The sequence below is a fragment of the Rhododendron vialii genome, chromosome 7a (assembly GCF_030253575.1).
Source record: "Rhododendron vialii isolate Sample 1 chromosome 7a, ASM3025357v1".
Classification (NCBI taxonomy): Eukaryota; Viridiplantae; Streptophyta; class Magnoliopsida; order Ericales; family Ericaceae; genus Rhododendron; species Rhododendron vialii.
This window is the reverse complement of record NC_080563.1, coordinates 20177805-20193482: the sequence shown is the minus strand read 5'-3', so window position 1 is coordinate 20193482 and position 15678 is coordinate 20177805. Positions and strand designations below refer to the sequence as shown.

General features: G+C 36.7%; 1 protein-coding gene across 1 annotated transcript; it reads right to left on the bottom strand.

Moving 5' to 3' along the window:
* Nucleotides 1-2602: 2602 nt before the first annotated feature.
* LOC131333642 (zinc finger CCCH domain-containing protein 23-like) lies at nt 2603-4981 on the bottom strand. Its single transcript, XM_058368264.1, has 2 exons — nt 4558-4981; nt 2603-3651 (listed from the first exon to the last, which is right to left on the bottom strand). Exons 1-2 carry the CDS (start codon nt 4920-4922, stop codon nt 2922-2924), a joined length of 1095 nt encoding a protein of 364 aa, XP_058224247.1. The 5' UTR covers nt 4923-4981; the 3' UTR covers nt 2603-2921.
* Between the last annotated feature and the right edge of the window lie 10697 nt (nt 4982-15678).

The following is a 15678-nucleotide window of genomic DNA, read 5'->3' as shown; positions in this document are numbered from 1 at the left end:
ACGTTTGTGTGTGTTTGAAATTTGAAATCGTCTGAGTGAGAAAGAGAGAGTTAGGACGTTTAGAGCGAGAGAAGAGGTTGAGCCACAGATTGACCAAATGAGTCATTTAACTTTGGTGTATTTACTGAATTGCCATCCAAAAGTTAGTTTGTGAGAGAGATAGATTTAGGCCGTTGGATATTTCGGAATGGAGGATTGAGATTTGTTTGGAAAAGAATATTATATTGGAAACAAACCCTCCCTTGTTATAAGGATTTCTCTCCGGTTTCTTGCCAATTTTTGTTGGATTTTCGTTCGTTGGTTTTGGGATCCGATTGTCAGAATGTTGGCTGATGATCAAGAGATCCCCGTGGTGGTTTGTGAGGCTCTAGAGTGAAATGCGTGTGAATCTAGACCTCCTGGTTATTGTCTCTATTTTTGGGATTGATAACCCCCTTTGATTGTATGTTTATTTTGTATAAATGAAATCTCCTATCATTTTGACAAAAAAAAAAAACCCAATCACAACCGAATAGTAATATTTTCGCCTTCAGAAGGGCACATTAAGCCTCATCTGTAAGCAAACTCAACATGTTCTGTTCCACTAGTGTCGGACATCACCAATAGTATGATAGTAAGGCTTAATTCGGGCATCTCCATGAGTTTGGTATGCAGCGCTTTAGTGGTGTGTATTAAGAATTGACAAATAAAAATGTATTTTAGGTCATCCAAAAATGCTTGTATTAGTTTGATTGCTACATTGTGCTAATTATGAGGCGTGTTAGATTATGTCCTAAGTTTGGCTATATAGTATAGCTATCAAACAATAAGTAGGTCATATCTTAAATTCAAACTTGAACAATCAAAAAAGATGCAGCCATTGGTTTGACATTTATTTGAAAGAGGTTCCACAATCTATTGTAGAAATATAAGGCACTCTTAACTAATCTATTGAAGTACTCATTTTGACAATAAATTAGTAATGTCTCACACATACTTAAGAGATCCAATTTTACTATAATTCACACTCCAACAAAAAAAAAATGAGAAATAATTTTTACACTCTCCTTTTAAATATCCACACCCCCCTTATTTGTCTTTTAGAAAAAAAAAATACACTTTCAACACTGAAAAAAAGAAGAAGAAGAAGTGTGGATCGCAAAAATGGGAGTGTGAAAATCACTCCCTTAAAAAAAATTTAACACACAAATGTAGTTAATTAAAGTATTGATAAATTACAAATCCATCAACTAAATAAGTAAAATATGCTTCCCTCCATTGCCCTCAATACAGAAGAAGAGAAAGGTTTAAGAATACCCAACGAGATCAATTACTTCGTAATACAGTATGGAACTCTATTCAAGATCGGCTACATCTTACTTTCCTACGTGGTGGAGGTTGGACTCATGAATTTATTCCCTCCTACTATTTCAGGTTCATGTTCCTTCTTCCCAACTTTAATTTGATGTCTTCTCATCCTTACGAGGGAAAAAAAAAAAACACACCTTGATGTCACTTCATCCGTACTCATAAACATGCAAAATAGCTGTGAAAGGAATTATACAACTAAATTTGAAATGTGCACGCATTACTCCGAGACGCACTGTGTTACCCTCAAGAAAACCTCCGTTGAAGATTTGAAAGTACAAAACGGTAAACTAGGGTAAAACAACTTTTTAAGGAAGAAATAGTATAAGAAAAGATATAGAGTTTGTTACCGGGAGACCCCTAAATTATTTCTCTCTGTCACCAACACTCTCTATATGAAATTTGCCTACAACTGGACCCCCTCATCCACGTAAAACTATCCCAACCCTAACTCTGTGGACGGAATAAAGTGAAATACCATTTTGCCCTTATATATACCCAAACATCCACACTTCTTCATTTGCAAACCCTAATCAATATCTAACTTCTCTCTCAACTCTCACCTCAACCTAAACTGAATAATCCCACAAATTCTAAGTAGGTAATCCAACGTTTGTAACGGTCTCTTGGGTGGATTCGCTGCCTAACTACCGATTGCTCTGTCGTGGAGTCTTAGGTGATGATAATATGCCGGTTTGTGGCAGCTCTAGTTTTGATTGGGTGTAATAAGATGGCAAAGAATGGGAAATTTAACTACCCATTGGAGGCGGTGAAACTTCACAGGGTGTGCGGCAATGCCACAATGGGGGCTGATTTTCACGACGTTGTTTGCGACTGAGAAGCACATGAACAAGGTTTACCTGGGTAAACCCGGCCTTCATTTGTGTTATTCATGGGCAGCGGAGGTTGGTAGCTGATGGCGCGAGCGATTCTCATATTTTGGTGTTTAATTTATTTTGAATCTCGACGGAAGATGATAAACAACTTGAATGAGTCCCTCAACATTACCTTTAAGAGGTGGGAGACAAACCCATTGTGACCATGATGGAAGGTCTTAGATATGCAAGAAGTAAGGGGGAAAATATTGGAACATTGAACAATTACACACGTTAGGCCAAAATCGTGATGGTTGTAGGCAAATTTTGTATAGGTGTCTTGGTGACAAAGAAAAATAGTTGAAGGGGGTCTCCCGTTATATAACCCAAAGATCTAGCAATATGGATAAGAATTGGCAAAAGCCAAAAGATAAGGCAAATGCCGCAAATGAACATCACTTTCTGGAGAAAATCCACAAGAATATTTACACAAATACTTAATAGTAAAACCAACAAAACACAGCCGTTTACATACAAGTTGCAACAATTTTTTCCCCTAAAACAAATAGAAACCACCACAAAACAGAGATTAATGCCTAATCTCTTCCATCCCATCAGGTATTTACATAGCTTAATGTGCAATTAATCTCTGCTTAATAGTAATCACAAGTCACCATTAGCAAATCAAAAGAGCCCACCCATGGCCATCAGGACCCATTTACCCAAAACAATGAACCAACAGGATCCACCACAAATCGGTCACATCACCAGTTCCGAAACCCATCCGACATCCGGACCCGGGGCTTCCGAGTCGACTCGGTCGAGGGAATTTTCCTTGCTCAGTTTGGCGTACATCCTCGCACGTAGGCCTCTACCAGACTCCACCCTCTCCAATACAGGCTCCTCCTCTCCCGGGGTCTTATCCCAGAGGTCGAACGGACTGAGACCCGACCGAGTCAGAATCCGAGTCGGCGTCGAAGGTAGGCTAAAAAACCCGGGTCGCAAAGATATCGGACTTCGGGGCGAGCAAAACCCGGAACCCATTTGGACACCCCACGCATGGGGACTCAAACTCGCTCCGAAATTCCCAATATGCAGATTCCTCATCGAAAAAGCGAGTTCACTCACCGAGTTAGCACCGAGTGGCGACATGGGTGGCGAGTCAGATGGCGGCGACAAAGGCGGGGAGTACAAAGTGGAAGTCGGGGAGGACCCGAATGAGCCGCTGGCCGTGTAAGAGTCGTGACCGAGTCGACTAGGAGACCTGTCGTAGGACTCGGCGGTGTGGGGCAAGACACGGAGCTGGTCGGGGGTGTGCGCGAAGAAGCAGATAGGGCGGCGGCAGTGCGTACCGTCCTTGCAGGGCTGCGTACGGTAGCGAGAGGGGTGTAGCCAACACTCGAATACGCCGTGAGCGAACTCGCACGACTCGCTCTTTTTGCAGCAGCCTTTACGGAATTCCGGGCACGGCGTACCGGAGTAATGGTACCTGCATGTAAGATTTGTTACTAAAAATGATAAAGTATTATTAAGGTTTATAAAACATTTTTGTCACGAATTAAAGGTTTTAAATGACATATATATATTGAAACGAATGTTCCACCATATATATCGATTCTATTTTCTGGCCACTGGCTCCGGTCCAATCCTCTGATTCAATTTCTAATTTTTGTGGTTTCATATCTCATCCACTCTAAAGAAAAATCTTCACATAAAAACTAGTATGATTGAACATCAATAACAACCAGAGAAAACAAACTCGAGCGACAGTAATCCAATATGCTAGATTTTTATAGTTCATTTTTGTAAACAAGTGTGATTTGTTTATATGACTATATTAATGTCCAATCAAATTTGTTTATAGTAACAAGTAAGGTTTTTATGACAAAATTAATGAAATTTTACGTCTTGAATTAATTGAATAAACCTAAAATAGGCCCACAAAATGCTGCAAATTGGATACTAGATGGGGCTGAAGGAGTATTGGCGACTGGATTGGACCACGATATGCAAAGTGAAATTTCACTCTTATCACCAATATTTAGTATGTTATTATTATTATCCGATGATCGCTGTCCCAGATACTAACTAGCATGGACTTCTTTTCCAAACGAGCGGATGTTAATACTGTATGTTAGTATCGGTAGATTACTCTGAGGTCCGACCTTGGGCTCGTAGGAGTCAAACCATACACTTCACGCACCAAAGGAGAGCGCTAAACAACCATTAGGCCATCCTGCGCTAAATAATTTCGTAGTTTTTCTCAGCAACTACTACGCTTGATTTCCTTTGATATTCTCTGTACCGATACAACTATCATCGTTGCGGACCTTGCGGTTGTAACGGTTTATTATTCAAAACCTTGAAAAAACTGTACGGGGTATAAAAACATTACCTGCGTGGGTCACGGCGACGGGCCTTCTCGCCGGGATGGGCGTACGGACACTCAGTCCAGTCATGTGTCCTCCCACGCACGCACTTCCTCACCTTGAACTCGTACATCCGGAAATGATCGCAAGAGAAGGCGTCCACGGGAGCGTCACAGTCGTCGTCAATCTCGAAATCCGAAGTGTTCGACGGAAGGTAATGGTGGAGCGCCGTCAGGGCGTCGATTGTAGTGTCACCGGTGGGACTGGTGACGGAGACCGTGGTGAGTGGGAATGGTGAAGCCGGGTTGGCCGTGGGATCGTCTAGGAGGAGGTCCCACGGCGGGACTAGGACTGTCGGATTTGAACGAGTGGTTTCGCCGTGCATCATCATAGTTGATGTTTGCGCTCTCTCTCTCTCTCTCTATCTCTCTCTCTCTCTAGCTTGGACATGAAATCTGCAGGTTTATGGTCTCGCAATATATAACCTGTTTCTTTAACCATGGTCAAGTGGAATAAACCACGGTTAGATGTAAACGACGGTTAGGTTAAAAAATCCACCGCCTCCACCTCTACTAGTACAGGTTAGAAAAATAGGACTCGCCTCCCCTCCGGTCTCCCCTCCAGTTTTGCATTTTGTGGGCTCATGTAAGGTCCACGTCGACGATCAGAACTGTTCATCATGTAGAACTCGACAAGACAATTGGCCATATCTAAAATCAAGTTCATCAGATTTGCATTGATACCTGATTGAAACACGTTCATCGAAATTTTAACTTCGAGGTTTTGTCGGTTTTTTTGGTTTTGTGCCTTCGGGCTGTTCTAGTTTTTTGGCATTTGTTTGATTTGGTTTTTGTTTTTTTATGTGATGTTTTTGCCCGTGTGTCGAAGATTCGCTTAATCTTTGTTATCTTCTTCAAAAATTAATAAAATTGTTTGGCCAAGCAAAAAAATGATGATATTTTCATAGAAGGTAATTGTGGGAAGTTAGAATATATGAAATGTTAATAATGATATTTTCATAAAAATTTGAATTTACGAAGTTGGATACTTAAAAAAAACAATTGAAGAAGTATATTTTTTACTTCCTCTGTACCATAATGTTTGTCCAGTCCACAAAAGGATAACGTAAAAATAATACAATTTTTGCAAGACAAATTCAATTTTTTTCAAACATTTACTAGATATCAGTGAGTTCTTTTAATTTATGAAAAAAATTGAATTTTTATTAAAAGAAATACATTATTTTTTAGTCCTCGTTTTGCGGATTGGACAAACATTTTGGGATGGAGAGAGTATTATCCTCCTTAAAATATGTGGGAAGCTAATTGAATAAGGACAAAACAAGAAAAATTCCAAAAAGCCCTTAAGCGGAACTTAGTTAAAAAATTATTTTGATTATGAGATTAGCATCGAAAGTCTTAAATTACTTAATTGAATCATAAAAGCAGATAGGGGTGTTAATCGAGTCAAACAAGACAAGCACAACCTTGTTTAAGCTTAGCTCGACTCCTTGTTACATGAGTTCAATTTTTACTTGAGCTTAAAATTTTTTTGAAACTAATTGTTCAAACTTGGCTCGAACTTGAAATTTTATGTTCATAATAAGCTTAATATGACTTGTGAAATTTTCAGTCTACTTTGCTCCATTTTGTGCATGGTTTATCCCTTAAAAAATGTATTCATGAAGTTCATTTTTTGGTCTTTGCTCCATGTTACTTTCAATCTCATTTGGTGTCGTTCTTCAGCTGGTAGCAACTTGGGGCTGTTTAATCGCTAGATTGATATAAAAGTTTTAATTTTTTCTAATCTAGTTGTAAACCATGTTGGTGATGTGTTGGAGGGCAGAAAAATATGTTTTGTTTATAGATAAACTACTGGAATATGGTATCCTATTACAAGAAATAGAGAGATTTTGTTGCTTCAATTTGCTGAAACTGTGAAGTATAAGTCTTCAGTTCATTTAGTGTCTCTAGTTTCTTGATTGAATTAGAACCCGGGAAGTAATTTTAAGTGTTATCTTCTAAGTCTCTTTCTTGTATTGTATGTAGGTCAATTGGTTGAGAGAAGATCGATAATTCATCACTTTTGCTCGAGATGGAGATTATGATCTTGCTAGTATTGGACTTTGGATCTCAATTGAAGTTTTCACATTGATATCTCCTCTCTTTTTTTGTAGAGCCTCAATGCTCCTTTTTTGTATGAAGACATATAGCTGGGCAACTTTCCTCCTTGCAAATGTTGTTAGCAAGATGAAGGCTATAGCTAGCTAGCTACTTTTATTTAGACTTAAGTGATGTTAGATGAAGTCTCCTACTACACGATTTTGTATGGAACAATGTGTGAATATATGGGAGCTTCTTTATGGCAATTAATTGAACTCGATGATTGGTTTTGGTTGTTCTTTTCAGAGCTTTGCATAGGATGCGATGAATGCTTACAATTGTATATATGAAGAAGTTGACAGGTTATAGCGGGCATAAACACTATGGAATGTCCAAATTTTATTAGTGTAATTACTTATTCATAGCAGTTTTTGAATGTTATGAAAGGTCTCTTATTTATAGCAGTCTTTGAACGCTATGAAAGGTCCAGTATCTATAATAGCAGGGGCTAGTACAACGCCCATTTAAAAGCTATGTTTAGTTTTTTATAGCGTGCTTTGCTCGTTGTGGAATATGCTAACAATAGCGAACAATGAACGCTATTGAAATAGAGGACTTTTAATTGCATGGGTTAATAAGGCATTCTTCGGAACGCTATGTATATCATTCTATAGCGTTTTTGGCATGCTATGAAAGGACTTATTTGTTGTAGTGGCCCGCCCATCTAAATTTTCTTTATATAAGTTAATAACCGCCCTCATAGGCCTTTATTTAAATATAAAAAAATGAATTCACGCTGCATACTTGAAGAATGGAATAAGTGAAGTATATGTGATGCCCATATTTGTTACCATATGGTGTTAATTTTGTAGAGCACTAAAAATTAAGTGAAGTATATGTGCTATCAATTATTTATAGGGGTATAAGTGAAAGAGCTAGAACTTCTTGGGTGGGGGGCACGTGAGTCCCTAATCCTACATCGTATCTGCCCCAGCCACCAAGGAAGGCAGTTGACATATACAATCGTGCCAACTGGCATTTGAATTTTTTTTTTTAATCAGTCAATTCATTTCAAGCTCGAAGGCAAAGATTACATCGCAAAATACAGAAGTGTACCAAACTATCTAATCCGGGATTACAGGACACCCTGCAAAAGCAAATCAGCACTAGGTGCGGATATGAAAATCCCATCCGGGACTAGGTAGAGAGAAATCAAACAAAATCTCAATACAAACCAGTAAATAATAAAAACGAATGTAATCAAACAACAAGCAGATCACAAGCGAAAAAAGAAATCTAATCACAAACTGGCATTTGATTTGATGTTAAACAAAACAAAGTACTCCAAAAATGGTCGCAAGTAGTAAGTGGATAATTTACCAAAAAAAAAAATGGTAAGTGGATATGTATCACACAAAAGTCTCTCTCTTTCTCTCATCTCCTAGTCTCCAGATTCTCATGATTTTGACTTTTTTCTTTTCTATTGGAGTATTTGCATTTAATTTTATTTGCTTCATCTTTCATTTTCCCACGTCCTCAACGTTATCCACAAACTAGTACGGAATGGCTCGCTAACACTCAAATCTTCTAGTAGTATTTGTATCTCCTTACCGATGGTTTCTCAAAGAGACGTGATTTTGGCACTTTAATTTTAATTAATGGCACTTTATTTTTAATTTTATTTTCTCACATGATCAAGATATAAAGTGAAATATCAGTGGCTAAAACTGGAGTGCCAAAATTAATTTCATCTTCTCAAATTGGCTAAAAAGTGCTTAAAATTTTGTTATAGTATTCTTCGAAGAAAAAAAGCTCATTCAGTGATGAAAAACACTAAACGATTACTCTTACCCAATTTCTTGGGGTTACATGCCTTTTTTATCGGGCAAAAATAACATTTTATTATTATTAGGGATAGGAGAAAGATTTCTAACCAAAAGTTGGACGAAAAAAAAAAAGCCTGACGGACAAAGCCCAATACACACATAAAGTGTCCAAATAAATAACAATTATAGTTCAAAACACCCAAAAAGCCTAAATCTAACAATGAACCCCAGCCCAAAGAAAACCCAAAACATAGCCCTAACGTACGTCATTGCCTTTCAAAACAGACAGAGAACCCAACAGTACCGCCAGACGTACAACAACCAACAAAACCTCCAAGCCACCATTGGCCACCCCTTCGAAGATGCCAACCTGAAACCCAATCAAGCCAAAACTTTCGCAGATGCAATCCTTGCCGTTAGGCGATTACTGGGTCGTCCAACAACGACCACGGCGGGAGCCACGCCAACCACAAATTATCCGTAGAAACCCACGCCGTTAGGCATGATCGGAAGATCCGTGGGGTTACATATTGCTAATTCTATGGAAGGTATGAATTGTGAAAATAAGCTTTTTTCATAATCATGGACTAGAGGGAGTTAGTTTGGAACTCATTTGTTAAAAAAAGGGAGTTACATTTTAGTGTACTTATTTACTTCGTTATATTATATATATATATATATATATATATATATATATATATATATATATATAAGGGTGATTCCAGAAACAACTAATTAGACACCTAAAAAAATAACTCATAGTTCTGATCAAATTTTAATGATCCGAACCGTTCAATGTGATCAGAATGTGATTTTAAGAGTAGCCGCTAGAAATCAACAAAAAGAAAAGATTAGGAAGGGTTTGATCTGAGCAGTTTTTAACATAAATTTGATGAACGATTCAATTAAAAATTGCTCAAAACAAGCACTTTCCGGTCATATTTAGCAATGATCCGAATAGCTCAATATTATCATAACGTGATTTTAAGGGTACCCATGAGAAATCAGCCAAAAAAAAAAGATCGGGAAGAGTTTGATCTGAGCAGTTTTTAGCTCAAATTTGATGAACGGTTCAATTAAAAACTACTCAAAACAAGCATTTTCCGGTCATATTTTTTGCTAATTTATCGCAGGCATCTTTAAAATCACATTCTGCACATATTGAACAGTTCGGATCATAAAAATTTGATCAGAAACTATAAGATTGAGATTTAGAGTGTTTTTTTAGGTGTTTAATTGGTTGTTTGCAGAACCGCGCCATATATATATATATATATTCTCAAATCATATTCAACAATTAATACTAAATTACCATATCTTTTGACAAATTAATATTATCCCTCTTTTCTGTTTTCTCAATTCCAGGTTAGTGGGTTTTTAATGTTAGGTGTTAGATGGGGAGGGGTGGCTCAAACCCCACCCTCATGCATGAGAGTATAAGAGATGCACCAACTACAACCACCCCACTTGCAATGTTATCCATGAACTTCAAAAATTAAAAAGCTAGTTTTACTCATCGAAATGAGTCCAATGGCTGAAGGATTGTAGGTCAGCAATGACAAAAATGTATAACGAAATATATTGGGTACAAAACACTACATACAAGAAAGATATTTATTTTGGATAGAACTTATCGCGTGCATAGCTTATTATGTTTTGTTGAGCTATATGATCTATTTACTGTTAAGGAAATGAATCACACTACACGTGAGGGGGATGTTAAGAAAATAGAGTCTCGCATTGCTTGAGAGTGAAATGAGTGATCACTTAATAATATTTGATATCTCTCCACTCATTGCCAATGGTTTTGAGATGGATATAAAGTTTCTATAAGGTGAATCCCATATTACTTGGGAGTGAAATAGATGATCACTTAATTACATCTGGGACCGCTCCACTCATTACCAGTTGATTTTGAGATGGATATAAAGTTCCTGCATGGTATCAGAGCGGGGCCCATTTCACCCCACATTTTATAAAAAATTTACAATTCATACCCCACGATGACAGACCAGCAAAAAGTTGCACGATAATAGGACCCAAAAAGTGGCCACACGTGACAGACCTCAAACGCGGCTGCACGTAAGGGGGAATGTTAAGGAAATGAATCCCACATTGCTTGAAAGTGGAATGGGTAATCACTTATTAACATCTGAGACCTATCCACTCATTGCTAATTGGTTTTGAGATGAATATAAAGTTTTAACATTTACTTCTAAATTTTAGTAAGTTTTGATTTAATCTGGTTGTCCCGCATGATTCAGTGCAGAAAATATGTACGAAATATCACATTATGTGTAAAAAATACTATATAAAAAAAAATCCAGTACATTCATTAATTTTTGAATCCCAAAGAATTGGCTTAAACCCTGTGAAAGCCTAGTGAAGCCGCCCGGCCACGAGTCCGAGAAGGAGAAGGCAAAAATGCCGATAGATATCCGTCTAGGAATAAAGAGGATGGTATGTCTTGATTGATGTAGACCAGACAGGAAGCATTGTTAGTTTGTGGGTGGGTTCGTGCTAGTTGAGAATTGGGACATGTTTGCTTGTCTTGGTGGCAAGACTACAGAGAGAACAACCACATTCTTCACCCGGATGCATGTAATCTGTTTGGTTTGAATTTTGATGGGAGATTTTTGAGAGTACTAATGAGTGGAGAGAGATAAACATAGAAAATTTGTCGGAGACTATACATAGGAATTTTTAGATTCTTTTGTTTGACTTAATCTTCTCGTTTGAAATGCTTAGGTTACATATGTTTGTGATATGTTTGTCACTTCTGTACCACATATGGAATGATTTTCTTAGACCCTTCATGTAACGTTTGCTTCTGCTTTTGTCTCGTGAATCTGAATACGTATATCTGTAGAAAAATTGCTTCAGCGCTCCCATTGTTTATAGATGCAGCTTAAATTTTGTCTTTTAATATATATTTTATAAATATATCGTGTGCAAAATAAAATTCAAAATAAGTTCGTAAAAAAATAGAGTGTAAAAATGATAAACGCATTTCCACGAACATGTACTCATTTCGTGTGATTATACTGATCGATCACATGATTTCCAAATAATTTCAGTCTATGATTTCACATGGCTCAGCTCGTAGTCAATATGCTTTGATGAATTACTATAATGCAAAGCAATACGCAAAAGTAAAGATAAAACAATTAATTAAATATGTACGTTCCTATTGTAATTTTTAACATGTAGCTTACAACCACCTTGGCGAAGTTTAATGGCCAACAAAAGGGATTATTTGATCATATCATCATAAGAATAAAAACAATTTACAATCATATATACTCGCACTCCATTTCAAGTTTCATGAGTGCATGCAAGTCCCATCCCAAATGTGTTAATCCAAAAAATAATTCCATGTTTTAAAGGTGGGTAGAACGTCTTTTATATTAAAAAAAAAACAAAAACAAAGTGGGTAGTTCTTTATGCCCTCTCATATTAGTTAAACTTTAGGTACTAGTTCCGCTAAGATTCTTATTTTTTAAGTAATTAACTTATAACCATACGCACTTATACACACAAACACAGTGTGTGTGGGCTCCACTCCTCATGTGAGACTGTGAGAGGAGTTTGTATATTTATGTATGTGTGGTTGTAGAAGAGTTATTTTTTAAGTACTTATTTTTCGTTTTACGAGACAGATCATTCTCTCACAATACATCACCTTTCATTCAAAAAATAATTCAAATAAGTATGTATTTCTCTTAGTAGAACGGGATCCACTGGAAGAAGAATTGATGAAAGTGGCTCATAAAGAATCAAGATCACCCTTGTGATTATCCCTCCTGTGGTCCTCGTGTAATGTAAAATACAGTAAGATTTACTAGGGTTTCATTTCACAGTTCGATATTTGTTGCATTAGTAGTCATCTATTTATCGTTCATGCAAAAAGTCAAATTGACCGGTCATCAGAATCCATTTGAATGAAGTATGTTTCCCGCTAGAGAAATTAATGAAATGAAGTCTGTTTGCCGCAAGAGAAATTCATGACAAGACTCTGATCTTGTATTTACTTCCTCCGTTCCTTATTTAGAGTCCGGTATTCCATTTTGGGTTGTCCCTTAATAAGTGTCAAATTTGTAAAGTTAGTGGGTAAAAGTTTGTGAATTGACTATTTTGTCCCTAAAAGTATATTTCATTTTGAAAAGTTAGTGAGTAAAAGTGTAATGATGATGGATAAGTAAGGAAAGTGGAGGAAAAAGTTGATGTGAAAGGTATAATGATGATGTCTTTTTAATAAGTTGGAGTTACGAAGCATGACACTTAAAAAGGAATGAAGGGAGTATTTTCTATCAAATATGATTTGAAAAAGCCATCGATATCCGATCAACCTAATTTATTTGCATAAGTGATAAATACATCGAGACTCGTACACTTAACGGTTTGAATTGTCAAATGTAACCATGATGGATCGTATTTTGCGTGAGAGAAAGTCACATGCCTGCATGAAACGATCTTGACTCATGAAGAGTGGTCAAGTGATTTTTAAAGGAAATGATTCCTCTCCCATAAATCCTCATTTTGGAATCAACCAGACAATTCAAATTTGGGTCGCCTATCTCTCAATCATCGTTCTAGATTTATTGATAGCCTAGACGAGTGACGACATTTGAACTATTTGGTTCAATTCAAAATGAGAAGAGGAGAGGAAACAAAACATTTCTTGAAAGAGTTAAAATTCCATCTTGTTTTTTTTTATCCGCAAAATTCCATCTTGTTTGAGAGCCCAACTATGGGTACACCAATTTTTTGTTTTTGATAAGCTATGGGTACACCATTTGGTGTCCATCAAATGTACAATAGATTTCGTCGAACCCATTTTTAGGGTCCCACGCTAATTAATGTGCCATTTAATTATTATAATATTTTTTTAACGGTCCCTGCAAAAAATCAATTCATTCAAATATTAGTAAGAGCTTGATTAACCCATTCAATTTTTGTACCTATTGTGAATTTGATGACAAAAATCAATTAAACCCTTACTGATATCTAAATGAGCTGATTCTTCAATCGTACATGTGAGATTTCGAGGTGAGTTTGACATAATCCGATGTATGCATGTGGTGTACAATGATTACCCATAGTTTTCTTTTCTTTTCTATGATTGTGGATTAGGATGTTGTTCTTATCTTAACGTAATAGTAGTAGTATATAGTATAATAACATAATTTGAATGGTGTGCCACTTGGCTTGGGTTACTTGGTCTCAACTCTAAAGTAAAGTCATAGGGGGGTAGCCCGCCTAGGGGACACAGCTGTCCAATTAAATACTCCTAATAACGACGGAAAAGGCCCACAAGAAGGGGCAGCAGGAGGAGGAGGAGGAGGTTAAATTCCAAGTTGAGTCTATCCAAGTTGAACACACTCCTACAACCAAATCCTGATGGAAAGTCACAGTCAAGCTGAATTTATCCTCTACTCCTTCCTCCTCCCATGTTCTTCCAACCTTTTTACAGTAATATACTCCCATCATGTTCTTCTAACCTTTTTTTTTCCCCTTTTTTAAAGTCGCCATGTTCTTCTAACCTGTGTGCTCCTTTCTTGGGCCTCTTGCCATTGGATTTTATTATTTTACAAATTAAACGAGCCACAAGGCAAAATATTAAGAGCGTGTTTGATAACAAATTTCATTTGGAAGGAATTCGTAATGAAATGTGATTAGAATTAAAATTGGTAATAAGGTAAGAGTATTAATGAAAAGATGAATCATTTATTCATGTTTATTTTGCACATAATTAAATTGTAAGATTGTAAATAACATGTTTGTTCTGATAGAATAGAATAGAATAGAATAAGATTGTTTTTCCAAACTTAGTCCCATAAGATAGGATTGTTAATAACACTCCTCATGGACTAAGGTTGTCTTTTCAATTCCTATTATCCCGACCGGTTATTTTTTATTTTTAATAACCATAGGCCGACTTAATTTTTTTATTTTTTTTCTTTTTGTGCAGGTGCCTTTTTCATATGAGAATAGCCATTCTTTATGGCAAGGGTCCAGACCGGTTATTTTTCCAACCACTTTGAACCGTTTGTAGACCTTTTTTGGACCCAAAGAATGAACGAAATCGTTTACTTTTTCGAATTCGTCAAGAATATTGACCCCGCCAAAAATCACATTGATCTGTTATCGTTTGATATGATTTCAAAATGTATTAAGTTTGGAAAAAAGAGAGTGTGCAACACTAGATTGCAACCCTTTTGACACAATTATCCGAAGAAAAATGCATTTTGATATCACATCAAACGATATCCGATCAACGTGATTTTTGGCGGGATCAATGTTCTCAACGAGTTCTAAAAAGTAAACGGTTTCGATTATTGTTGTGAGCCCTAAACAGTCCAAAAATGTATCAAACTGGTTGGAACTCCAACAGGACTGGACCCTTGCGCATTCTTTATACACCTTTTTTATGAACCGCAGCCAGGCCCACCAAATAAAGCCCACAGGGGCAGAGCAAATTTATATTTTATTTTACGTTATTTTACACGTGATGAGATGATATGAATAAATTATGTGAAGATAAAGCGGGACCAAATAAAGAGGAAAATGCTATCGCTATTATTTTTATCATTATCAACCTGTGGGTTATCCTTGTAATAATATTATGAAACCAGATCCTCTCCAGTTCTGAGACAAAACTATAACAGTTCAGTTTTCATTTTTCATTTTTCGGGTTCCATTGCGAACTCATTCTAATGATAGGAAGCGTACGTACATATTGAGAGAGAAAACTGTGAAGAAGTTCTATTATACGAAGAATCACTATAATTGGAAACAGATTGTTCAATAAGTGATCGATTAATATCGTTAAACGTATGGATTCCCGTTCAGTGTGTCATTCTTCTATTTTCATGATAAATGTGTTTCAAAATCATTTTAAACAATTTACCAATCAAACATAATTTTTTGTATGGATCATCTTCTCTCGACAGAATGCAAGTTTTTCACATCTGAATCAGATAGAACAACTTGAATTGGAGACCGCTATTAGAAATCATAAAGTGAAAGACTGTAATTGAAATGTCCTATAAGATAAATGATTCCGATCATTCAAATAACTACGAGATGGGAGCCAAAACCCAAAACTGGATCGGTCTACAAACACGCCATGATCGTGGATTAGAAAATGTAAATATTTTTGGGTGGATTTCACATTTTTAAAATTTCTGCTGGATTTAATTAGCTTATCCTCTAATCC

Coding starts and splice junctions, on each gene's coding strand:
- LOC131333642 (XM_058368264.1), bottom strand. CDS start 4,922: ATGATGATGCACGGCGAAACCACTCGTTCAAATCCGACAGTCCTAGTC. Junction 3,652..4,557: donor CGTCGCCGTGACCCACGCAG/GTAATGTTTTTA, acceptor TCTTACATGCAG/GTACCATTACTCCGGTACGC.